This window comes from Dama dama, chromosome 9 (genome assembly GCF_033118175.1).
Source record: "Dama dama isolate Ldn47 chromosome 9, ASM3311817v1, whole genome shotgun sequence".
NCBI lineage: Eukaryota > Metazoa > Chordata > Mammalia > Artiodactyla > Cervidae > Dama > Dama dama.
This window is the reverse complement of record NC_083689.1, coordinates 54,143,811-54,169,665: the sequence shown is the minus strand read 5'-3', so window position 1 is coordinate 54,169,665 and position 25,855 is coordinate 54,143,811. Positions and strand designations below refer to the sequence as shown.

The 25,855-nt window shown below is 45.9% G+C and overlaps 3 protein-coding genes across 14 annotated transcripts in view; 2 read left to right on the top strand and 1 right to left on the bottom strand.

The window, feature by feature from the left end:
• Window positions 1-22: 22 nt before the first annotated feature.
• On the top strand, window positions 23-6,309 carry APBB3 (amyloid beta precursor protein binding family B member 3). The gene is made up of 12 exons (XM_061151481.1): window positions 23-405; window positions 698-861; window positions 941-1,017; window positions 1,795-1,855; window positions 2,055-2,201; window positions 2,324-2,451; window positions 2,869-2,983; window positions 3,123-3,207; window positions 3,446-3,529; window positions 3,794-3,909; window positions 4,048-4,239; window positions 5,758-6,309. The coding sequence occupies exons 1-12, from the start codon at window positions 357-359 to the stop codon at window positions 5,992-5,994; spliced, it is 1,455 nt and encodes a 484-aa protein (XP_061007464.1). The 5' UTR covers window positions 23-356; the 3' UTR covers window positions 5,995-6,309.
• A 631-nt stretch (window positions 6,310-6,940) lies between these two features.
• SRA1 (steroid receptor RNA activator 1) lies at window positions 6,941-12,614 on the top strand. The gene is made up of 5 exons (XM_061151483.1): window positions 6,941-7,105; window positions 7,233-7,358; window positions 11,254-11,462; window positions 11,926-12,034; window positions 12,192-12,614. Exons 1-5 carry the CDS (start codon window positions 7,081-7,083, stop codon window positions 12,401-12,403), a joined length of 681 nt encoding a protein of 226 aa, XP_061007466.1. The 5' UTR covers window positions 6,941-7,080; the 3' UTR covers window positions 12,404-12,614.
• A 499-nt stretch (window positions 12,615-13,113) lies between these two features.
• Window positions 13,114-25,855, bottom strand: part of ANKHD1 (ankyrin repeat and KH domain containing 1) — a 112,391-nt gene continuing 99,649 nt past the window's right edge. For 4 of the 12 annotated variants that reach the window (XM_061151468.1, XM_061151476.1, XM_061151470.1 and 1 more), the window contains 7 exons: window positions 24,614-24,790; window positions 23,348-23,599; window positions 22,616-22,791; window positions 21,757-21,921; window positions 18,642-18,751; window positions 14,056-14,229; window positions 13,548-13,891 (listed from right to left, as the gene is read on the bottom strand). In XM_061151468.1, the coding sequence (XP_061007451.1) occupies window positions 13,888-13,891; window positions 14,056-14,229; window positions 18,642-18,751; window positions 21,757-21,921; window positions 22,616-22,791; window positions 23,348-23,599; window positions 24,614-24,790 (1,058 nt within the window). In that variant the 3' untranslated portion in view covers window positions 13,548-13,887. Of the gene's footprint in view, window positions 13,133-13,547; window positions 13,892-14,051; window positions 14,230-18,641; window positions 18,752-21,003; window positions 21,478-21,756; window positions 21,922-22,615; window positions 22,792-23,347; window positions 23,600-24,613; window positions 24,791-25,855 lie in introns of those variants that run through there. The other 8 variants (XM_061151469.1, XM_061151471.1, XM_061151474.1 and 5 more) reach the window with 6 other exon arrangements.

Here is a 25,855-nt window from a genome sequence, read left to right as displayed (position 1 = left end):
ATGATCTCACTTTTTCGCGTGTGCGTTCTGCGCCCATTCTCCTGGAGGATCTTCCGCCGCTTGATGAGCTCACAGTTGAGCGGTGATGTCAGCGTGTGCGCCGCGGTCCTTGAGCCTCCCCTAGACTCGCGGACGCGAACGCGCAGGCACTGGGAGATCCGAACGTCTTGTTTACACGCGCCACCTCTAGACTGGAGGCGCTACCTTGGCGGGTCCTTTCCCCTAGGATCCGGCCTCTGCTCCTCCCCGTGTTTGTGCGGCTCCCGTTGGCCTGGCGGATTCCAGCGCAAAGAGGCTGGACTTGTAGGCACAGCAGCTCCGGAGGCGTGCTGGGCTGAGTGAGGGCGACCAGGGCTATGCTGGGCAAGGATTACATGCTGGCCATCATTCTGGTCAACTGCGATGGTGTGCACAGAGCGTCCAGATGGGAGGATCGGGAGCTGAGGGAGGGCGAGGGAGCGCGAAAGGCTACCTTAGGATCAAAGACAGGGAGCCTGTCTTTAAGTTACTTGCGTACGTTATGTCTTGGGATGAGGACCAGGGGACAAATGAACCCAGATCTTTGCAATGCTGTATCCAAGGTTGGAAGCCGACCTTTAGACTGGACCTTCAGCGCAAATATGGGTTGGAGGAATAATGACAGTGTTATTATGAGTCCACAAATAAGCCCTCCCTCTCCTATCCTACGTTCCTGTAGATGACTTGTGGGGGGACCAGAGTCTGGAGGGGGAGCCAGGCCTGCCCCCTGGCTGGAGGAAGATCCGCGATGCTGCAGGTACTTATTATTGGCATGTACCCAGCGGTAGCACTCAGTGGCAGCGCCCAACCTGGGAGTCAGGAGATGCAGAGGACCCAGGCAAGGTAGGTGGAGTGTGAGGACAGGGCCAGAGCTCATGTGTGGACCTATGCCTGCCACACTGACCTATCCCCCTCTCTACAGAAGACAGAGGGAATTTGGGGACTTCGGCCCCCCAAGGGGAGATCCTTCTCCAGCCTGGAGAGCTCACTGGACCAGAGGTAAGGGGGATAGGCCAGGCAGAAATGAAAAACTTGGGGTTCCATAGCACTCAAAGATGCAGCTGGACCTATTACAGTCTCCTTTCTGGCCCAAGTTCTGGGGTGGCACAGTGGTAAAGAATCCACTTGCCAGTGTAGGAGATGCAAGAGCCGTGGGTTTGATCCCTGGTTCGGGAAGATCCCCTGGAGGAGGAAATAGCAACCTGCTCCAATATTCTTGCCTGGGAAATTCCATGGACAGAGGAGCCTGGTGGGCCACAGTCTATGGGGTTGCAGAGTCAGAAACTACTGAACCACTGAGCACACACACATACACACTATGTTTTTGGTTTTGTCCCATATTCTTGATTGTCCCAGTGTTTTGTTCCTTGATCCAAGCTCTGTTTTTTGCTGTATGGTTGTCTTATGTATTCTGGGTCCTGACCTGTCATGTTCTACATCTTGCTGACTACCCTACCTTCTGTCCATGGAAGTTCCTATCCTGTGTTCAAGGGTCGTCTTGTCCTGATTTGGGGCACTGGTCCACATTTTGGGCCCTATTGCATGCTTGTAAGTTTTATTCTATGTCCTGTGTGTTGAATTTTTCCTCCATTTCTAAGCCATGCTCCATATTACACTTATTTAATATGTCCTGGGCTCTGTCTCCCTCTGAGTTTACATTTGGGACTCTATATTCTGCTTCTTATCCCACATCTTGTGCCCATCAAGTAGTCTGGTTCTCACCATTGTGCCTTCTGTAGGAATTGTGGTCCTCTTACGAGCTCTGCTCTATTCCAGTAACTCTCTGTCCTGGTATGGTGAAGAATCCTACATCCAGAGAATGGAACCAGGGGCTAAGGTAGTGACTTAAGCCTGAAGGCCAGCCCAGGACTTTGGGGAGGGAAAGGTCAGGGGTGAGATTGGGCTGGGCAGAGGTGATAAAGGGTGAAGGGAGGTCTCCAGAGGGTTTATATATGTGAAGCCTGTGACACCACCCATCCTACTTCATCCTACTTCCCTTACTCAGGGTCCTTCTGTCCTTTCCTTCAACCTGTCAGTGCTTTGCAGTCCGCTCTCTGGGCTGGGTGGAAGTACCTGAAGAGGACCTGGTACCAGGGAAGAGCAGTATCGCTGTCAATAACTGCATCCAGCAGCTGGCCCAGACCCGTAGCCGGAGCCAGCCCCCAGATGGTGCCTGGGGTGAGGTGAGCTGGCTGATCCTTCGAGGTATTCAACCTAGCATCCAGCAGAGGTGGCTGTCCCTGAACTGCCTGTTCCCCATGGTAACCACCTTCATCTGAGCTCTGGCCTGATCTCTCCTTGGCAGGGCCAGAACATGCTGATGATTCTGAAGAAGGATGCCATGAGCCTGGTGAATCCCCTGGACCACAGTCTGATCCACTGCCAGCCCCTGGTGCACATCCGTGTATGGGGTGTGGGCAGCTCCAAGGGCCGGTGAGGACCCCCTGCATCCTTGGAAGTGAGAGTTGGTTCTCCTTCCCCCTTGCAGGCTGTGATCCCCACTGATGCTCATTCCCTGTATTGAACCCCTGGACACAGGTCCTCTGACATGGACCCAAGCTCTGCCTCCCCTGCCTGATCCAGCCCTGGTTGGGGAGGGTGGGCTCCAGCCCAGCAGGGACAGAAGGGGGAGAGTCTGAGAGGCTGGGCTGATTCTCTCCTGTGCTCCCACATGCTTCTGGAACAGTGACAGGTGAGTGACAGCCAAGTGCCTTGAGCTCCAGCCCTGATCTCCCTGTTCCATCCCTCCGTTAACTCTGACTTCCAGCCTCCTGCAGGCACTGCAGGGCCCCCACCCATCCCCCAGCCCCATCTCCACTCCTGCCCTACCCTCATCTCTGACCCTGCCAGGGACTTCGCTTTTGTGGCGGGTGACAAAGACAGCTGTATGCTCAAGTGCCATGTGTTTCGCTGTGACGTTCCTGCAAAAGCCATTGCCAGTGCCCTACATGGGCTTTGTGCCCAGGTAAGGGCCAGGAGTGGGGCAGGAAATGTGGGTATGGAGCTGGGCCTGAAGCTGCTAAGGTTGTTGGGTTAGGGTGGTATTGGCTTCCTTACCTCACTTCCCCCTCCCTTCACCGCATGCTGTTTGCACTGTGTTTCAGATCTTGTCAGAGCGAGTGGAGGTCAGTGGTGATTCCCCTTGCTGCTCACTAGACCCCATCACCCCTGAAGACCTGCCTCGACAAGGTATGGGGGGCAGGGCTGCAATGCAAAAATAGGCTACTTTGGTGAAAGTTGGGGAGGGGGCATATTTAGTACTTCTCTGCAGATAGAGGACTTCTGAGGTATCCTTTTCCCAGGGATCCCAAACCCTAAATTGGAAGAACATCCTTGGCCTTTTTCCTAGTTGCTCCAGTTCCCTTAGAAGGGTGGAGAAAGGGGTCATTGAGAGAGTACCGAGACCAACTTGCTGTATATATTTCAGTGGAACTACTGGATGCTGTGAGCCAGGCTGCTCAGAAGTATGAGGCACTGTACATGGGGACCCTGCCAGTCACCAAAGCCATGGGTGAGAACTGAGTGGGCTGGAGGGCTTGGGCTGTGTAAGGAAAGTGGAAGGTGGAAAAGGAAGGCTCTACCACCATTTTTCAGAGTGCTCCCATGGCCTTCTGTAGCCTGGGATGTACTGCCCTTCTCCACTCAGGATTTGAAGCCTGGCCCCAGCTATTCTGTTCCCTTCTCTCTGAAACCTAAGTCAGTGAGAGGGGCTTAGACACTCCTTGCAGAGCCTTCTTTACGTCTGGGAGACACTGAGGTGGGCATGTCCCCCCAGGCATGGATGTGCTGAACGAGGCCATTGGTACGCTCACCACCCGTGGGGATCGGGACACCTGGGTCCCTGCCATGCTCAGTGTGTCTGACTCTGTTATGACAGCACATCCCATTCAGGTACCAGCCAGAAAAGGGTGAAGTTGGGGGCTGTGGAGGGCTGGGCGGGGATGCTAAGGGGTTATTGCTTGCTGTTGGAAGTGCTCAAGGGGTCCAGCTAGTATCTGACCCTTCAGTGACTAGGCCTGATTTGGGCAGGCAGAGGCTGGTGCAGAGGAGGAGCCACTGTGGCAGTGTCCTGTGCGCCTCGTGACCTTTATTGGTGTTGGTCGTGACCCACACACCTTTGGTCTCATTGTCGACCTGGGCCATCAGAGCTTCCAGTGTGCAGCCTTCTGGTGCCAGCCCCATGCAGGGGGACTTTCTGAAGCTGTGCAGGCGGCTTGCATGGTGAGTTAGGGGTGGGAATGGGTGGGTGGTATTGCCCTGCAGCTGCTCTATTCTGTTCACTGGAGTTCAGGATTAGCAGCCTCTCCAGAGATCACAGACCAGCCATGCCAGGGCTGACTGTGGTTCAGGAGTATTTTATTTGACCCTCATGCTGTTTTTAGTAGGTTTTAATTGTCAATATTTAAAGACCAGGACATTTCACATAATAATAGCTATTCCTGTTTTTCTTTAAATATCAGAAGCCCTGACACTTGAGTCCATATGTGTACATTTCAGCATTCAGCTGAAATTGTGTAAGGGCTGTGCCGTATAGGGTGAACATTCTGTTTCCTGTTTTCTCTCATTTGAGTTGTTTTCTGGTTTCTGGGCATATGAATGTGGGACATTTGCACTCGGTTCCATTCACTCACTCACTGAAATATGAGTAGTTGCCAGAACTCAACTATACTTGACCCTGGGAATTCACTGGTATGGAAGGCATGGCCTTTTCCCTCACAGAACAGTTAGGTTAGAGCACAGATAGGTGAGAAGAAAGTTGTACATCACAGGATGCTGGAAGCTTTGGCCCCTTCAGAGGTTCAAAGAGGCTCTCTGAAGTGATAGAAAACTGAGAGTTGCCGGTCCAAAGAGAGAAGTTATCCAGGTGAAGGGGAGTGATTTCAAAGATGCGCTGTCAAGTACAGGGAACACCAGTGGTCAAGGTGAGAGGGATGTCAAGTGTCTGAAAGAATGTAGTTTATATGGAGTGCACGGGGCGGGGGGCAGGGCTCGGCAGGGGAAGGATGGACAGAATGAGAGACGGGCAGAAAGAATGGCAGAATCCAGGTCACAGAAGAACTCACAGGGTAGGGTGATGAGTTTGTTTCATCCTGAGGCATGCTGAGCTGTTGAAAGGTTTTGAGCAAGACAGTGAAGTCAAGTTTGTGGATTTGGAAGATGACTTAAACTACAGTATGGATTTAAGATTTGGAAGACACCAGAGAAGTAAGAAGACCTTGTAAAACCCTGTTGAATTCAGGAGAGAGAAGAGCAGGGCAGTTTTGCACTGGGACTGGATTGTAGAACGTCCCCTTGATGAGGAACTCCACTTTGCCAGGGGCCAGTCCACTGTAAGCAGAGAGAGAGAAGCCAGCATAGTGGTAGGTATGGCTAAGAACATAGGCCTTACAGTCAGAGTTAGTTTTGAATTCCATTAATTTCTGACTCTGTTTCCTTGGGTAAATCATGTATTCTCGTTGAATCTCACTTTCTCATTTACAAAATGGTGATTATAACACCTGATAAATAACTGGATCAAGTAGAGTATACAAAGAACGTAACACAGTGTCAAGCATTCCTTAAATGCTCAGTAAATGCCAGGTTTTAGACTTTTTGTTATTGAGCTACCTGTGAATGTTGTAGGGGCTCCAGACATGGCAGGTTACCTGTTTCTTTCCTCCTGATGCCTTGTCCTGTGGAAGCTTTCAGGGAGTCCAGGGGCCGGAAGGAGCTGGATCCTCACATTCCTCTTCTCCCTAGGTTCAGTACCAGAAGTGTCTTGTGGCCTCTGCAGCTCGAGGCAAGGCCTGGGGTGCCCAGGCCCGTGCCCGCCTGCGGCTCAAGCGGACCAGCTCTGTGGACTCCCCAGGAGGTCCCCTGCCACTTCCCCTGCTCAAAGGAGGGGTTGGGGGTGCAGGGGCAGCCCCTCGAAAGCGGGGTGTCTTCTCTTTTCTTGATGCCTTCCGGCTGAAACCCTCTCTGCTCCACATGCCCTAAGTTAATTGGGGAGGACTGGGGAAGGAGGCTCTGGGTCCACGCCCAATCCTGTACCCCTTCTTTTCCCAGGGGCCTGTAGCCTCTCACCTTTTGGAGCCTTCTCTGCGTGCCCCACTGACACTTGCCCACCCTCTATTGCCCAATTCATTGTTTGTATGGGTGATTGAGAGGCCCTGTACCACAGCCTAGGCTGCAGACTCTCCTTTCCCTGGGTCCCTGTGTTCCTTGCCCCTGTCCAACCCTGGACAGTTGGCTCTACCTCAGCAACACTTTATAGCAAAAATCAGTACAAATAAAAATCCCTCAGTGACCTCACTGGATGTAAGTATATTCGGCCTGGGACAGGGTTGGGGGTATACTCAGCCTGTATGAGATGAGTGTCTGTATCCGTCCTTGGTGTTGGTGGCAGCTGCTAGTCACATAAGGGGATGAGAGAGTTGGAAATCTGACTTCATTTAACAAGTATATTTCTAAAGGACTTCTCTGTGCTAGGCATTAAGGTCGGCATTGGAGGTGTAATCAAATAGGGGCTCCACCTTCTGAGGATGTCAAATAAACGAAAGTCAAGGACTGAAGATAACATGCAGTACAACTGGGAAATCTCAGAGGGTTGTGGGAGCTCAGGTGAGACTCCTCAGAAGTACCTGGTCTGAGACACTTTAAAGTGTACTAGGCTTCCAGATAAATATATTCCAACCAAAAGAGTGTAAACGTTCAGGGAAGTGGACACAAGTTCTGGAAGTCCACTTGGCTAGACCACAGTGGGGCATATGTGGGGCAGGAGCTTCTGGTGGTGTAAACTTGCTCCTGAGAGCAACTGTGATTTGGAGAGGGAACCCAAAGGGGTCTTAAGCTCCTAGAGCAAAACCTCCTGGAAAACAGCCTCATTTCCTACCATATAGTCAGCACTCCCGAGGGTTAACTAGCTGGAATAGACGGAGTTGGAGCAGGGCAATTTTCAGCGTTCCTGAATTGTCCAACCTGGAGGGCTCCAGGAAACTTGCCCTTTCGGGGGCGCGTCCTAGTCGGCTGGGTGCGGCCGCCCCGGAAATGACGTGATGCCCCGCTGGCCGTGCGGAAGTGGAGATGGCGGAGCTGTATGTGAAGCCGGGTGAGCGCGGCGGGTGGGCTGGGGAGCTTGGTCCTTCCCCGGCCCAGGCTGGCGGCGGTTACCGTGTGGGGTGCGGACCCTCTGTCGCCTCGCCGGGATCGCTTCACACGTCTTCTCACTTTCGCAGGCAACACGGAGCGCGGCTGGAACGATCCGCCGCAATTCTCCTATGGGCTACAGACCCAGGCTGGCGGACCCAAGCGCTCGCCGCTCACCAAGAGGGTCGCCGCTCCCCAGGATGGATCCCCCAGAGGTGCGTGACGGCCCTGTGCGCCGAGACCCCCCGAGAATGGGCTGTGCCGAGATAAGTTTGCCCCGTGATCCTATTTTTCTCTTCTGAGGACTTAACTGAGAGAGGTTGGAGTCCCAGAAAGGGGCTCGGTTCAGGCCTTTTTCTGAGCTCATCTGTTGCCCAGGTTTGTCTCCAAAGAATCTGTGCTTTCGTCCTAGGTGACCTCATCCAGACTTACGGTTTTTAACATAGTTTTTGTTCCCAAATTATTTTCAGATTCTATTTCAAACTTGGATCTTTTCTCGGAACCCCATGGTGGTGGTACACCCATTTGTATGTTCTACCTCGTCACTGGACTATATGATAAGCAACTCAGACTTAACATGTCATTCATTTAATCAGTATCATCTACTGAGCCCCTGCTGTGTTTGAAGGCAAACTAGACAGCAGTGAACAAGACAAAAAGTTTTGTTTTCTTGGCGTCCACAGTATAACTTTGGAGAAAGATGAAATGGTGGTAAGAACTCTGCAGAGAAATAAAACAGGGTGATGTGAGAATGATTGGGTAACTAAGCTATCTGAGGGGCTGACATTTAAGCTGAAACCTGAAGGATTAAAAAGGCAAGGATCAGGTGCAAGAGCATTCCAGGCATGAGGAACAGCTAGTGCAGAAGCCCTAAGATAAGTTTGGCAAATTTAGACTAAAGGAATATCTGATGGCTAGAGCATAGTGGGCTAGGGATAGAGTTGAAGATGATCTGTGGCTGAAAGGGCTTCCCAGGTAAAGAATCTGCCTGCCAGTGCAGGAAATTGAGGAAACACAAGTTCGATTTCTGGGTCAGGAAGAGCCCCTGGAGTAGGAAATAGCAACCCACTCCTGTAGTCTTGCCTGGAAAATTCCTTGGACCGAGGATCCTGGTGGGCTACAGTTCATGGAGTTGCAAACAGTGGGACATGATTAGTGACGACTGATGTGACCCTGAATAGGGGGCTCAGATTCAGCTCTTTTCACCCCTCTCTTAGCCACATCTATAACACTGCAGAGTTATGATATAAATCAGTTTCTTAACCTTATCACTACTGGCTTTTGGGGCCAAATCATTCTTTTTTGTGAGGGATTATCTTGTGCATGTCAGTACATTGTAAGATGTCTGCAGCTCCCTGGCTTCTACTCGCTGGATGCCAGTGGCACCCACACAGTTGTGACAATCAAAAGTCTCCAGACGTTTGAAGGCAAAATCTCCCCAGACTGAGAAACACTGATTGACTTACATCTTTAAAAGGATCACTGTTTGCTCTGTGGAAAACAGATTTTAAGGAAGAAGTGAAAGGAAAAACTATAACACAGGTAAAATATAATGATAATTTGGCCAGGGGTGGGAGTACTAGAGGTAGTAGTAATTGGGTGGATATGGGTATGTTACGGAGAAAGTCAGTAGGAATGAGTAGATACAGTAGGTGAGGTGAAAGAGGAGGCTGTGTAACTTAACTTCCACTTGAGGAACTGGACGGTGTTGTTCATTGATATGGGATAACTGGGTTTTGGCAGGGGAGGAGAAAAGCAAGCTTTCTGTCTTGGCCATGTTGAATTTGGGCTGCTACTTTGGGGAGATCTCTGGGCCTGAATTATAGAAATATGTCACTATCATATGAATTGTATTTGATGTCGTGAACTTGAGTACAAAAAGTAAAGACAGGATTCAAGACAGAACCCTAGGTTTCTCTAGCATTTCAAGGTTGTGGCCAATGAAGTAAGACAAGTAGAGTTACTCTGGGAGAAAGTAATATCTTGATTCAACCCTGATGAATGCTGCTGAGAGGTAAGTAAGATGGAGAAAAGGGACTAGTTGATTGGACAAATGTAGCAATCACCAGTGATGCTAACAGAAGCATTCAGGAGTGATGAGAAATAGGGCAGTACCTGAGGATGGAATGTGAGGTAAGGGAGAGTTCTGTATGCTGATGGGATGGTTTAGTAGAGGAAGAACTGATGGCACAGGGGAAAGGGGATGACTGCAGGAGGAAAGCCCAGAGAAGACAAGAGAGGTGGGTAGAGTCCGGCTGGAGAGAGAGCCTCTGGGCGGAGCAGGAGCCTTTCCTCTATTAGAGGAGAAAGGAAAGCAGCTCCAGGGGCAGGTGGGTAGGCAGAACTGGTGGTGGGAAGATGAGTGTTCTGTTTAATGACCTTTATTTTCTTGGTGAAATATGAGGCAGGGTCAGAAGTAGACATCAAGGAAAGGAAAATAAAGGGAGCAGGTAGAAAAGCTTATAGGCGATAAGATGTGAAAATAATTGTTCTGAAGAGGAGAAAAACAAGGCAAAGTATAGGATTTCCAGGCAGTGTTAGATGTTTTTTTAAAATCTGTAGCTATGAATTTAAACCCATGTTCCCTGCAATTGAAGGTGGATTCTCAGCCAGGGAGACCACCAGGGAAGTCCCTGTAGCTGTATGAATTTAAAGGGAGTGATTTTAATGCACCTTGAAAATCTGAGTAACTGTGCTAGAGGGTTAGGAGGGGTGGGCACTGTTGTTGAGAACAAGGCAGATGATGAGAGGCTGAAGGAGAGTGGTCACTGGAGGTGAGGTCAGATTGACAGACCAATTAGATGAATTATCATCCATGTGCATGTTAATATCTGAAAATAATTTTTGACTTTTCTTCTCTAGTATTCTCATTTTTCATAGTGATTCTGCCATCATGTCATTAAAGTCACCAAGAGTCACTGCTGGCTCCCGTCTTTCACCCCCATTCCCATCAAGATTTGTTCTGTCTTCTCCTAAATAAATCAGACCTCCCCATTTCCCCTTGTCTACTCTCGCTCTAGTCCATGCCAGCATTCTCTTTCCTGGACTGTTGTTAACCTCCCAACTGGTGTCCCTGCCCTTCTTTACCTATTCTCATCAACTTTTCACAGACCATACAGAGTGAACGCCATAAAAAACAAGTTTGGTGATGTCACCCCCTGATTTTATAAACTTGGCGATGGTTTCCTGTTACCATTAATGGAGTAGTAGCTCAAAACCAGGCTTCCTTGGTAGCTCAGCTGGTAAAGAATCTGCCTGCAATGCAGGAGACTCCAGTTCGATTCCTGGGTCAGGAAGATCCCCTGGAGAAGGGATAGGCTACCCACTCCAGTATTCTTGGCTTCCCTGTGGCTCAGTCAGTAAAGAATCCACCTGCAGTGCAGGAGACCTCGGTTTGATCCCTGGGTTGGGAAGATATCCTGGAGAAGGGCATGGCAACCCACTCCAATATTCTTGCCTGGAGAATCCCCATGGACAAAGGAGCCTGGTGGGCTACAGTCCATGGGCTCACAAAGAGTCGGACACAACTGAGTGACTAAGCACAGACAGCCTCAAGACCAAACTCCTCCAAAGTCCTGCAGGGTCTGGACCACTACTTACCTTTCCAGTGAAAGCTCCTAATTTCTCAGTGTTAAGCATTTCTAGCCACACAGGCCTTGTTTCTGTTCCTTGAACAAGTCAGGACTTTTCCCTTCTCTTGGGTACTGCCCTTACCTCTACCCTAGTGTCTGGTTCCTTCAACTCTTTATGACTGCATCTATCTCATCCAAGTTCTTAACTTTGTGAGCACTTTTTGCTACCCACTTTTGCAGCTGTACCTATATTCTTACACTTAATCATAGTTGTAGCCTTGTGAAATAAGTGCTGCTACTGTAATATCCCCATTTTATAGAAGAGGAACCCAAACTCAGAGGTTAAAGGTAACTTGCCAAATGTCACGTAGTGTAAACATAGGGTAACACAGGGTAAACTTTGACGTCAACTTAGAAGGCCTTCCTTGAATACTCAGTCTAGGTAGGGTCCTCTACTACTATTCTGCTTTACCACAGCATCCATTTTTATTTGTTTGTATTTAAGCCATGTTTGCTTGGTCCTGCTTTATCTTTTCAGTCCCCACTTCAGAGACATCTCCTGGGCTCCCCCCAGTGGGGCCTCCACCTCCATCAAGTAAGGCTTCCAGACCCCCCCCATTTGTGGGGAGCTGTCCTCCCTCCAGAACGGTGCCCATGGATTCCCCAGTCGTTGAGTCTGAGACTCTGCTGGAAGATGTACTGAGACCTTTGGAACGGGCGTTGGAGGACTGCCGTGGCCACATAAAAGTAAGTTGGGAAAGCTCCCATCAACAGTCAGATGCAGGTGTGGCTCTCAAAGGTAGACCCTCTGATCCTATGAGCAGTCTTAAAGGAAAGTAGAGTGGTCTTCACCTCTTTGGCCCTTAGAATCCATGGACAGAGGAGCCTGGTGGGCTACAGTCCATGGGGTTGCAAAGAGTGACACGCAACTGAGTGACACTTTCACTTTCCTTATTGTAAAGCAGCACTATAGAATTAATTTTTAACCATCTGAAAAGCTCCAGAAATTAAAAAATTCTAACCATACACACATTTTCCTTGAAAAGAGATCCATAGATTTCATCAGATTCTTAGTGGGGCCTCTAATCTTTGCGTAAAGAACCATAACTCAGACTGAGTGTAAAGTTCCTGGACCAGACAGAGCATGTGCTGCCTACCCTGCCCCTGCAGGGTAGGCAGCACTGACTTGGAGGGCGCTTCTGTCTCTCAGAAACAGGTATGTGATGACATCAGTCGACGCCTGGCTCTGCTGCAGGAACAGTGGGCTGGAGGGAAGCTGTCAACGCCTGTAAAGAAGAGGATGGCTCTGCTGGTGCAAGGTGTGGCGGGGTCCCTTGGTATAGCCTAACCCCTCATCCTGCCATGGTTGTCCGAGTTGGACTAGGTGCTGAGATTTTGACTGACTTGGGGAGGGAGGAGGAGTGGCAGCTATATCTTTGGCTCCAGGTTGCTTGCTCAGCCCCTCTCTCTCCTTAGAGCTTTCAAGCCACCAGTGGGATGCAGCAGATGACATCCACCGCTCACTCATGGTTGACCATGTGACTGAGGTCAGTCAGTGGATGGTGGGAGTTAAAAGATTAATTGCGGTAAAGAGGAGTCTGTTTTCAGAGGAGGAGGCCAATGAAGAGAAATCCATAGCCACAGCTGAGCAGAACCAAACTGTACCAGGTGTCCAGCACGACCTGTGATCCTGTGGGTTCCCCAGACTCATCTCACACCACCTCCTGTGCCTTGGCATGGAAGGCTTCTCTAACTTGACTTCTTTGTACCACTGGGGAGATGGTCTGCCCATGGGGAACTCTGGTCTGACCCATCTCTGGGGGAAGAGGTCCCACCTGGACCACAACGAAGTTGCTTGTTACCATACCATATGCATTTCAATAAAAACATCTCAATATAGTGGGCCCTGGGTAGGAGAGATGAGCCCTTCCTATGTTCCCTCTGGTGTCCTTGACTACTCTGCTCCTTGTTTTCCTCTATTCATCATGAATGGCCTTGCTAAGCATGAGCAGATTATCACCTGCCACTTTCCCCCAAATTACATGGAAACATCCCTTTCTGGGCTGAGTCATCTATGTTTGGATGACTTTGTTTCAACATGGAAACAGAGGCTCAAATAGCATGGGGAGATTTTTTTCTCTCAAAAGGAGGAGACTGCTTATTTGCATTGCATCACCCTTGATATATGCAAGTGCTACAGAGATTATAACATAGCTATATAAATTGAAGGTGAAAAAGACCAGATTGCTGCAATATGGGAACATGATTTTTCCCATGGGGGCAGGGGAGGGGGAGCAGGATTATGACTCTTTATCTGACTCACCAAATAAGCTGCTGCCTCGGTTTGGGCCCTAAGGTCTTCTAACACTTTGAGGACAACAGAACCAGGTGGAAGGGGCCAGGAGGTTCACATCATGCTGTGAGAAGGGAGAGTACAGGTTTTCAGTGTTGGAATAAGGCTGGTACTTACAGGTGGGAGGCAGAAAGGGCATGGGGAAAGACCAAAGGCGGCTGTAGGCTGGGGCATTGCCTCTTGTTTCCTGCTTTGAAACAACCAGGGAGGGACTGCTAGAGAGGCTGATTGCGGCAATGGTGCTTCCTGGAAAGGCTGGAACTGCCCTTGGCAGGGGTCAGGCTATTGCTGTTTATGGTTTGGCAGCTCCTATGGCCTGTCCCCAAAGCCTGCCTCAGGGTCTAATTGCTGCTGAAAGTGGGCCCAGAGGGAGCTAGGAAGGGACCTGGGACCTCTGATCCTAACCAGGTTTGCTGGGGCCCTTACATTATGGCTGAGCTGGGGAGATCAACATTGAGGAGAACACTGGAGCCAAGGCATTTCTTTGAATGTTTACTAAGCAGTCAGAAAGTGACATTCTCCATTCCCCTGGCCCAGTCTCAGCTGGAGCCCAGTGCCAGGGGTTGGGAGGAGTGCCTACAGACCAAAGAGAGAGTAGAGCTAAGGGCTTGGCAAGTTGCCCACTCCTATCCCTGGTCTAGCTGCCTCAGACCCAACATGGAGGCCCAGAACCAACAGATCACCCCCTTCCGGATTAGATGAGCCCAGCAGGCCTTTGGATACCCCAGAGAAAGGAGGTAGCGGCAGCAGCGTGACGGATTCCTCTCATTCCACACGTGGTCCTCTGCACGGGATTAGATGTCCATTTCAAACTGTGCATCATCTGGGGAGAGAAAGGGCGGGAGGAATGGTTGCTGGGCTGGGAGCCTACAGCCTCAGTTGTTAGTTCAGGCAGCCCCCTCAGAACTGACCCCCGCCCCCAATCTACATAATTGGGGCTTTTGGCTTCAAAGCCATTATTAAAATTTTAGGTCCTGCTTTCCTTACCGGGTATCTCTTCCTCTGTCTCCTTCTGCTCCGTCAGCTCCTCTAGCTTGGGGGGTGGGGCTGTTGGAGGAGCTGTGACCCCGGGAATCTGAGGGAGGCAGCAGGGAGGCGTCCGGGCAGTGGGTGAGTTCTTGCACTCCAGCAGGAACTTTCGGTCGTAGATGATCCTGGTGCCTGTCAAGGGGTAGGGGCTAGGTAAGAGGCAGGAGCTTGGGTACAAAGCTATTTGGGACCCCAGACACAGGTCTTTTAAGGGCCAAGGGGTCACATCTTTCCTTTTCTTAAGGGCTACTGCTCTGCAGCCCAGTCAGGATCTCAGCTGACTAGCCCTCACAGCACTTGAAGGCTTCTGGGCCTAACCAAGATGTGTCTGAGCACCATAGAGCAAGTGGTGCATCCCAGCTGGTCTAGGCAGGGGCTTTTGGTTTAGGGGAGCTCAAGAACTTCTGGAGGTTCCTGTCCTCTGCTGGCTCTGAACTCTACCTATTTGGTTCAAAAGGCAGGGCCTAGCTCTTCAGCCTCAGTTGGATGAGGAAGCCAAAGAACAGATGTGAAGGCTAGTGCTGCCACCTGGGCTCGGTAATGGAGGGGCAGTGCTCCTCCTGTGAAACCCAGGAACAGGCTCTTCTCATCCTGACCCCCCTCCCAAGTCCTGTCAGGCTCACCTCAGCCCAGAGGGCTTGGCCCCTGCCATGTCCTCACAAGGCCCTATCCTCTTCTCACTCCTTCCCTTTGCCCGCATGGCAAGAATCCCAGAGTGGGTATGATTCCAGGCTGCTTCACCAATCATCCACTAGGCAAGCCAGCCAGCGCAGCGGCCTAAAGCCCCTGCCCCCGACTGCCCCCACCTCTAGCCCCCGATCCCCACCACTTGCAGCTCTGCAAAACCCAGTTGCTTCCTGCTGAGGCCACACAGCCGAGGGCACAGCTCTAGCTCCCAGGGGGCAATACTGGCAGGGGTAGGTGAACAAGGAGCCTAGAACCCAGGCCACAGTGATGATATCTGCCCAGAGTCACCTGGAAAACAGGCACAAAGCCGTGTTGCATCACTTTGAGGTTTTAGGGAACCGAGCTTAGGTTCCAAGAACCCACCCCGCCAAAAGCTAAAACCTGCAAGGGGGCCTGCAGACAACTCCAAGCCCGTACCTCCCCGCCCATGTCCCGCGACAAGCACACGCAGGCCTGCCTTCTGCCTGTCGACCCTGGCCCGGCCCTCTGACCTCCGGGGGTAGTGGCGTATAGCGTGCCCCCCGGCGTGCTGCTGTAGCAGTCGGGCAGTCCTTCCCTGCCCCCAGGAATCGGGCAGCTGGTGGATGAGGACATAGAGAACGGAGAGAGCAGGAGGGCAGCGGCTGGTGCTGAGAACGCAGAGCGGAGTCTGTGGCGGACTCTACCACGTGCGGCCGCAGCCACAACACCGGGACGACGTCACGCCGGGGGCGGGCCGGCTGTCACTCAACCCGAAGATCCCGCCCTACCCTCGCGGGAGCAAGCCCCAAACGCAGCGAAAGTTGGAGCATGTCCCGGGACCCGCAGTGGCCTCCAGTTCCTCCTGGCCCCAAATAGGCCGGCCTGCTTTTGCCTATGAGCTCTGCAAAAACAGTCATTTACTGTTTCCAGCGGGTGCTGGGAACGCGTGAGGTATGGCACACGTTTTTTGCTTGTATTCATCCATTCCTCTTAACAGTTGGATAGTAAGACACTATTATTAGTTACAGTTACAAGTGAGGACACCAAAGCCCGGAGAGGTTAGGTCATGGTTGGAAGTCACGGATCTTGTATTAGGGGCGGGAGCTGGGATTCATACTTGAGTGTGTCTGATTCAAGTGTGTGCCCCTAAGCACAGCTATTATGCCCCCCCATTAATCAGTTTCAGTACAGGGTTAAAGTGTCTTGATGGCCTGGTGCACAGACATTAGTTGAGGAATAAGTGGGCTGATTAAAGGATGAATAAAGGTTGCAAGATACTATAAGCCTGTTCTTTGATCTCTGCCGCAGCTAACCTTAGTTCAGTTCTGTCTCTCAGTTGTATCCGACTCTGTGATCCCATGGACTGCAGCACGCCAGGCCTCCCTGTCCATCACCAACTCTCGGGGTCTACTTAAACTTATGTCCATGGAGTGGGTGATGCCATCCAACCATCTCATTCTCTGTCATCCCCTTCTCCTGCCTTTTATCTTTCCTAGCTAACTTCACAACCTCAGAAAACTAAAGAAGGGCTGGGGGCTGGAGAGGAGGGCTTGGTTTTTTAGCCCTCTGGCAAGATAGTGTGGCTTTTTTTTTTTTTTTTTGCCAAGTCTCCGAGCATGTAGGATCTTAGTTCCTCAATCAGGGATGGTATCCAAGCTCCCTGTGCTTCAGGAAGCACTGAAGTGTGGAGTCTTAACCACTGACCCAAGAGTGGCCTTTAAAGAGATTTTTTGATGTAGGCACGGTGATATGAAAGGAGGCGAGAGAGAGATGGTGAGAGAGAAAATACTAAGTCGAGTACATTAAAAATCTCAACTTGATCTAGTTGTTTGCTGTTTGGCTTCCTCAAAATCAGTATACCCTTCACCAGTGTCTCCCTTCTCCAGCCACCTGATTTCATGCATTTATCAGTATTACTTCAGCTCTGGCTTCACCAAATTTTCCTTCAGCTCTGATTTCTTTACTTATTAAAAAAAAAAACAAAAAACGGTATTTTACAAGTCATTGCTTCTCAAATTTTACTGTACACATAAATCACCTGGAGATCTTATTAAAATGAAGATTCTGATACAGTAATTAGAACTTGAAATTCTAGGCTTTTAATAAAATCCCAGGTGATACAGAGCCTTAGGTTTGCATGTCCTTAGAATCACACTTTAGGTAGCAAGGATATGTATGTTTTATTGTTCCAAAAAGGCTTTTGAGCCTCTTATAAAGTGGTATATGCCTGAAAGAAGTGTTTTAACAATAAGTGCTGGAGCATAAGGCTTGGGATCAGATTGTGAGGAACCGTCTATGACAACTCAACTTTTAAGCAAGGTAAGCAGTCTAATGAGGGGAGTGAGAGATGGGATGGAGGATAGTGAGACTGAAGATGAAGACTCCAGCCTAGTGAAATGGGGTGGGCAAGAAGACAGTGGCTGCGAGGATGGCGAGAAGTGAAGGGGATCCAGATATACAGAGGAGTAAGGATAACATGATTGACTTAAGGGTAGGGTGGGAAGGAGATAAGCTAGGGTAATTCCCAGTCTTTTGACTTGAGAGTCTTGGTAGTTTATAGTACCAACTAATATAATAAGGAAAACAAGGGGAGGGGCCTATGTTATATTGGGGAGTATATAATGTGTGTGGAATGTTCAGATGGAAAACACTGGAGAATGTTAAATAAGGAGCCAGATGTACAGATCTGAAGCTACAGAGGGAGAACTCTGGGCTAGTGATTCAGATTTGGGTGGAGTAAAATCTAAGGCTGTGGGATGAGATTCCTTGGGGAGAAGATACAGCAAAAGAAGAGACCTGGGCACATCAACATTTCTTTAAGGGGTAGTAGAGGAAGAGGATTTCACCAAAGGAGACTGGGAAAGATGAGTGAGAGCAGGAGAACTAGGAGACAAGTGTCAAAGTTTGTTAAGAAGGATCAGTATGGAAGTGAGGTCTCCCATCTATTAATCTCTTCTATAGAACAACAGCAGCAGTTACTACTACTATAAGACTACCACCAGAAGCTTACTTTTCTTGAGACACTGTGTGCTACAAGGGTTGGGGAACTAGAGAATAGGTAGTTGGGTTTTAGAGAGAAATCCAGATCTGTCATGCATTCAACCTGCATGAAGGACCAAGAAAGAGTTTAAATCAGAGGGTTTTGTCAACACTTATTGACCATTAGAGTACAGGAGCTTTAAAAAAAAAAAACAACTTAAACTCAAGAGATCTGATTACACCTGTAGGGAAATACCAGGTCTCTGCCACCAGGCAAATTACTTTGAACTAACATCAGTATCATTAAAATAAGACAGGAAGAGATGAAAAGCAACCACAAAATAGGTTTGCAATCTTATCATTAGATTTACAATCTTGTTTTCCAAATTAGGTCTTCAAGCTCAGGCTCCTGCCTTTGTTGGATGTGGTCTTAACATACTTAAGTTTTGGATACTCAACCACTTCCTACAGGAGAGAGTGAAGGCAAAGTAACCTGTCAATAACATTGACACATGGTGACAAATCTTTGAGCATGAATAGAAAATGCAGCATTATTAGAGTCCCTCACCCCAGGACAGGGTCCACTGGGAAGATGTCACAACCAGCCACATTTCTTGGTAGAAGAGCTCCAGGACTAGTTAAAGAACAAGATGTTCAGAAGCTGTTTTCATACAGTTTGTTTGCCTCTTCCTAGGTTTACAATGTGGTACAAAGGTCTTAAAACAGTGGGATTCCAGAACCATGTATACTAAGTAGTCCTCCCTGTCTGACTTGAAACTCTAATATGATCAGCCCTTCCCCTTCTAAAAGCCACCTCAAACTAAGGATGGTACCTCCTATACTAATTTTGAGGTTGGGAAGACTTGGTCAGAATTTACAAGATGGAAACTATAGTTCCAGGTCCTGAGATCTCTTACCTCTGGTTAGGAGAGGCCACCATTGGCTGTCCAACTCTCTTCTTCGGTCTGGTTAGCTGAGGTGATGAAATTTCCCCTTTGAGAGCAGGGACTGAAGGAAGCAGACTGGCCTATAAAAGGGCAAGTCAGCACACTGTAGCCATAATAGGTTTAAAGGGTCTTAAAAACATCAATACTGTTATTGGTGCTGGTATTTTATTTTATCGAACACTACTTGAAATAAGTAGGTTCAGAAACCTTGATGATAGTCTTATTTCTTGAATGAGCTCTTATTCATAGGGTTTGATCTATGCCTCAGCAGGATGTTCCTTTTATTTTTTCTTTTGTTTCAGCAGGATGTTTCTTAATGACTTGAAGGCTCACTACGGGTGTGCAAGGTTTTCTTCTGCCTCCAGTAAATCCCCCAAATCAATAATGGCTCTTACAACAGCAGGCTTTTGATTCCAAATGGTAGGGGCTCTCAAACCTCAGCCATGTATCAGCTTCTAGCAGTCCTATACCACATATTCTCATTCATGAGACAAGTAAATCTGTTAGAACTAGGAGACCCTTTTGAGTTCAGTTATACTAAATTTCATTTTCAGATGAGGAAAGTGAAGCCCAGAGATGAGAAATGACTTGCCTAAGGTCACACAGTATTGAGTAGCAGAAATGAAAAGAGAACTTAGTCTTCTGACACTTGTTCCACTCTACCCGCTCTGCCTCCCCGCAAATCCCTTGTATATTTGAAAGTAATTAAGTTCTTACCTGAGCTAGATTTAATCCAAGGTTCAGGTTGGTAAAATAGCAGTAAAGTAATGCCAGGAAGAGGCAAGACAGAGGAAGAAGAGATTATAGCAGGCAAAATGTAGTGGGGAGTAGGCTACTGGGATTCAAATAGAAAAGAAGGCAGTACAGATAAGAGGGCAGGAAGAAGGGTATCCTAAATAACTCCTACAAACTGCACAGCTGCTATTTGTTCCTAATCCTCCTAGGGGTTTCTCATAATTGTATCCTCTTCTTATGGGTTCTAGTTCCTGACCTGTGATGAAGTTTCTCATTCTGTTGTCCTCAGGGTGTAGAAGATATTGGAAGAGCTCTTCCAAAAATTCAAGTGTACTTTAATTAGTTAAGATAGACCACCACTTAATTTTTGTCCCACTGAATAATTTACTTATTATCTCTCACTATACATTTCATCAAGAATAGTTCCATTCATTTCACTAATATTAGGTGATGTTTTCTTTTGGTTTGTTTGTTATTAGTGATAACTGGAAACAGTAAGATATGTAGGTGATCCTAGGGGTCCTTTGTTCCCATCAAGGTGAGGTCTCTTGAGACTACCTGATGTGGTTATTAAGCACTACAAAGGCAATAGTGATTATCAACACCAGTGATAATTTCTAAATCCAATCAAAATAGAAAATAAGAAATCTTTCATATGCAATATGATACAGAAGACAAAAGAACCAGGTATGTCTAAGATAGAACAAACATGGTGTGTCTCATCTAGTGGTGGCTCTAGGAGAAGGGCAGAGAAAATTAAGAACTCCTGTTGGTATGAGAGTAGAAAAATGTTTCTGGTATGGCTATGCTCCTAGTTACTATTTTTCTGTGCAACCTTCTTTGCCTTAAAGTGTGTTCTGGCTTCTCTATCAGTCTCCAACATTTTGTTTTATTTTTTAGATTGCTTTTATCTAAGACCAAGTAATTCAACCACATTACAACATGAACAAGTTGATGACTGTTCTTTTCATTGGGATAGTTTTTTTTCTCTATTGCATCAAATTCTTGGCATAGCCTATAGTTTGGCCAAAGCAATCCATTCCAGGGTTCCTGAGTTTAGCTTGTTCACCATATTGGCTCTTCAAGAAACTAAGCTCAGAATTAGTCACATATTTATAAACATTCAGCTGATCTGACAATATAACAGAATTATATGAGTCACCCCACCCCCTCCTATGTCCCAACTCAAAACTTAAAACACCTATAACCAAAATAAATCTTTAGATTAAAAAATCAGGAAGCACAAAAGAAATCTGAAAGGTGATCTGGGTATCTTAAGTTTGTTCAGTGTCATCTGACTGAAATCCTATTGTTCTTATTAACATACTCATGATCCACAAAGAGCTAAACCTTTTAATGGACTATCTGCTAAAATCAGATAGGATACAGGGGCTCGAAACATAAACAAGGAATGTTTAACAGAGTTAAGTATACAACTCATTCTAGAAGTGCTTTTGCAAGGCAATCTAAGAATGGACTCTAAAGTGTAAAATGTGAGAAGCCTATTACAAATATAGTATTAACAACCTGGTTCAATATGATTGTGGATTGGGCAGTACCTGCATGACCACTGAAAGGATCACACCCCACTTCTAAACACTGTTCATCTTTTTATTGAATATTCTGGTAAATATTTCACATTAATACAGGCTACATTAAGTAGAGCCACTATATGACAAGAAATTTACTCAACTTTTTCCTTTTAAGTATGTAAACAATTGTACATGTTATTTACCACCCTAAAAGGTTGAAATATGTAATCATCTAATTCTTTTCTGCATACAAGTAGCATTCAGTATGTTTAGCCCAAAGCACTAATTTCAAAATGGCTAAACTAACCAGAGAACATAATCAGGTGGTTAGGAAATCAATTTGTTCTTATACAATGGGCAATCAAATTTCCATTGCTAAAGCCTCAGAGAAAATTTCTTAGGCACATTAGAAAAAAATCCCCAGGGTTCTTCCAAGGTTAAAATTTCTCAAACAAGGCTAAAGAGTAAGACCTTCTAACTTAGTTGACATATTTGAGATGCATGTTTCCAATATGAGGTGCCCACGTGCCAGGCCAAATCTGAAAAGGGGGAGGAAAAATTGGAATTTCTAATTAGGAATCTTTAGACATTTACAAAACGAGTATATAAATGCAATGGCAATTCACTGTTTCTGCCTAGAAAGAATACAGTACATGAAACAAAATGTTAAGTAGCATCATTTTGATATTGAAAAACTTAATTCAGATCAAAGTGGTAAGATGTCTTGACTTTTGATATTCAGAACTTGTTATTAACCAAAGAATTAAAAGGATGACATGATAAATCTGAAAAATAAAAGAGCATTAAGTTCATTTTACCTGCTGGGCATCAGTGCATTCAGTTGAATTTTGAATAACTTTTATCATAGGGTTCCAAGAAGGATCTGGGTTGTGAAGTCCATTAAACAGAGGGCCTCCTGGAACATCAGCAAGCTGAGGATGGGAGGGTATTATGGTGCCTCCATACATGGAAATTGGTAGACCCTAAAACAGCAGAAAGGTGTAATCATGAAGTGACTATAAATGATGATTCCATAATACCAGCATAGATCTCTCTCATTTCCCTTCATTCAAAGAACTCCAGAGTATGTAGTATGTATAGCACCACTGTACAGAGTTGAGAAACTGAAAGTAGTTATCTACATCAGCAACACTTTTTCAATGACAATAGAGAAAACAAATAAATCCAATATTCAATGATTGGGAAATTTCCAATATTTTATGAACATATAATACCCCAACTTTCCCACATTTTAGATTTACTAATAAGCTTGTGCTAAGAAAAGTGAATTCTACACAATAGCTTGCAGCCACAATCTGGCTTTATGGCAGCCTGGAAGCTCTCAGAGCAGACAAGAAAGCAATGGTGAGCTCAGAGCCAGCTTTCCAGAGAGGGAGAGGCCTCTCTTCTCAGCTGTAGCAGCCAGATGCAAAGCAGCAAAAGTCAAATCTTCCAAGTTTGGAAAGAAGATGGCAGCATCTTCAGGATAGTTCAAGGACAAGCTAATGTAAACAACATAACCCACTTTTGAAAACAGATAAAAGATCTGACAAATTCATAGAAACAAACTAGTTATACCAAAAAGGAGAATTATTTCAGTACAATTTACTCCTTAACATGTGACTACATTGGCTGGCAGAGTGTTAAAACAAGTTACAATGATGTCTGTCAACTCACTTTAGAAAAATCCACAAAACTGCTTGCCATAGGCTGATGAAAAATGTTAGAGGGGGCTACCATTCCAGAATCATCCCTCTCCATTGGCTGATGCTGAGAGAATGTGCTTGGGTCTGACAATTGTTGATGCATTGGATGGTTCCCTATCACAGACTGTGACCAACCTGATAAGCCTTCTAGAAAAAAGAATTGAATTCAAGAGTTAGATATTTATCTGGATAAAATAGCAAAACATTACCACTGGAGTTTTTCATACTAAATTTAATTAAAAGCATTCCTTTGATAGCTCAGGACACATTCATAAAAATCTTTGCAATCCAAAATAAAACCAAGTTCCTGTAATTGGATGTAGTCTTCGGAATATCCCAAACACTCTACCTTGTCCTTCAAAAGATTAAATGCTCTCTGAAAGAAATCAAATAATTGTCCTACTCTCCAATGAAAAGCTTAAGAGGGAAAGGAAGTATGCTTTGAATTTTTAATTTCTAATCCACTCTGTATTTATTATTTTATATTTATTACTATCATACACATTACATCTATTATTAATATATAACCCCAACAAACATTCCAGACTTTGAGACTGGACTGGGCTCCTCAAAGGTTTAAACAATCCTATAGGTTAAGTGTAGGAATTAAGCTTATTTATTTAGATAAGGAACTAAGTTTAAAAGGCAAAATCTCACACTTTACTCAAGATATCCCTCCAGACAGAGGGCACTGTAACTGTACCTGACATGGCATTGACCCCAAATGACCAGATTCCACTGTGTCCAACAGGAGCGACAAAACCGGTTCCCACAGGGGCTTGTGCGACAGACCCTCCTTGTCGAATCCGGGCTAGTCTCTCTGTTCCAATGGGGGGAGGGATTTTTCGATCCTGACTGGCACTGCCTCCTTTTGGTTGGCCCAATGTTGGTGGGGCAGAAGTGGCTGAAAGAGGTGAAGATGATCCCGAAGAAACAGATGGAATAGGAGAGTCACCTGGTGGCAAAATATTTCTCTATTGTTTTATTACATATAAAAATTCAAATTATAAAAATATGAGAAACCTTGTTGGAAAGATCTATTCCACAACACAGGTTCTGGAAAGAAATTTTTCATTTTGCAAGATCATTCAAATGAAAATAGATGAGTTCTATAAACATTATCCTATATTACTAATGCCTGAAGCAAGTACAAATAGTCTAAAAAAAACTTTTTTAAATTGAACTGAACAAGGCTAGAAAAGAAGGCGGCCCTATTTATTCTTGCTGTAGTTCTTTTGTCAAAGGACCAATATTCACTGACTACCTCATGATACTCATTAAAAAAAAAATCAAATCCTGTTCACGTCATTTTAGAACTTCGTCTATTCAAAATATTGAAATAAATAAGTCAGAACAGGGGAATATTTTTACTTATAAATGGCAATACAGTTTCCTCAAATGTAAAAATAAACGAGGAATCATACCAAACTGATTAGATATTTAAATAAAACCATTTCACAATACTGTCCTCAAAGCATCTTATAAAACTACTTCCCTTTTTCTTTTCTGTCTCTTTTTTTTAACTCAAGGCATATATACTGAATGAGTTAATAACAAATAATGCTTAGATTGCTATAAAGTAACTAAATCCTTAGGTGGTGGTTTGGATACTAAAAGAGGTGACTCTTGATAAAAATGCCATGGTTCATCAGAAAATAGAGGATACAAAAAAGCTGAACTCAAACCAAGAGGGTAAGCAGCTTCTTCCTCAGTTTCTCTCTTTTCTTTGTACCTCTTTTCTTGATCCAAGTCTCAGTGTAACCTCAAATCTGGCTTGAAAGAATAGCCTGACCCTTCTCAAGTTTTCTATCCTATAAATGACTGATAATTTTAGACATGACTGCAATACAAACCTTGGGTATTTGCATATAACTTAGATTACTTAAAATTACAATATGGTGTTCCCTGTAACAAATGACTTAATAACTTATTAGAGGCTCTTTGGGACGATTTCCTCCAGGATTCCTACATGAGTTTGAGGCGCTCGTCCAAGGGTGGGGAGAAAAATGTTGTCTGTTGAAACTAGGGGTCCCAACAGGAGCTGGCCCTTGCAGGAAAACCCGAGTTCCTGGTATGCTGGAAAAACTTGTCAGAGGAGCAGAAGAGGAAGATGGGGAGCTGCCTGATGGGTCAATGGACGGTAATCCTGAAATAAAACAGGTCCAAGACATCAAATTAGCTAAGGCTTTAAAAAATGAAAGTCCAAAGTTTACTTAATTCCTCTTTAAAAAAGAAGAAAGCACACAGTTTATTCTGTGGATCACAGCAACAAGAATCCATTTATACCACACTATATGTCCCAAACCCATTTTTTTTTTCTTGCAGTTGAGAAGAATACCCCAGGCAACACTAGATATAGAAAGTCCAGTGTTTAGGAATGGCAGTCACCTGGAGTATGTTTCAGTTAAATCTCAAAGCCTTCATTGGAGGCGATATGAAATGACAGCATGTTGTGACTAAGTGTTACCTATTACTTGGAAGAATAGCTATTCATCTCTATAACTATAGTCATTTCCTATGCAAGATGAATAACAAAATCTACCAATTTTTTTCTTCCTAACAAGGAGGAAAAGCATACTATTAAACTAATTTCAGAACTCCATCTTATAAAAAAAAAAAAAATCAAAAGTTGCAAACTACATCAAAATTTCTATCAATATCTAGTTTACATAAGTCTGAATTTGATAGTCTTCTCAAATTCCATTGCTTTCTCTTGAGAGTGTAGTAGGGAAAGAGGGCAAGGATCTGGAAAAGGATTATAGGTGCTCATTTCAGGAAAAAGTTGTTAACATCAACATAAAAAATTCAAAACTTCTCAGGCAGGTCTTTAATTCAAAGGCTTTAGTATATTCACTGGGTTGTGCAACCATCACCATAGTCAATTTTAGAACATTTTTGTTCACACTAAAAGAAAATGTATGCATTACCTGTCACTCTCCACCCTCCTTTACCTGATCCATATCTGAACCTTTAAGCAACTACTAATATATTTTCTTCTCTCTAGATTTGCCTATTCTAGAAATTTCATATAAAAAGAATTATACAATATGTGGTTGTTTGTGACTGGCTTCTTTCACTTAGCAAAATGGTTTCAAAGTTTATCTAAGTTGTAGCACAAATAACTACTCCATTTCTTTTACTTTATCTCATAATACCGAATATACATTATACTGAGAATAATATCTTATTATATAGATACACCACATTTTGT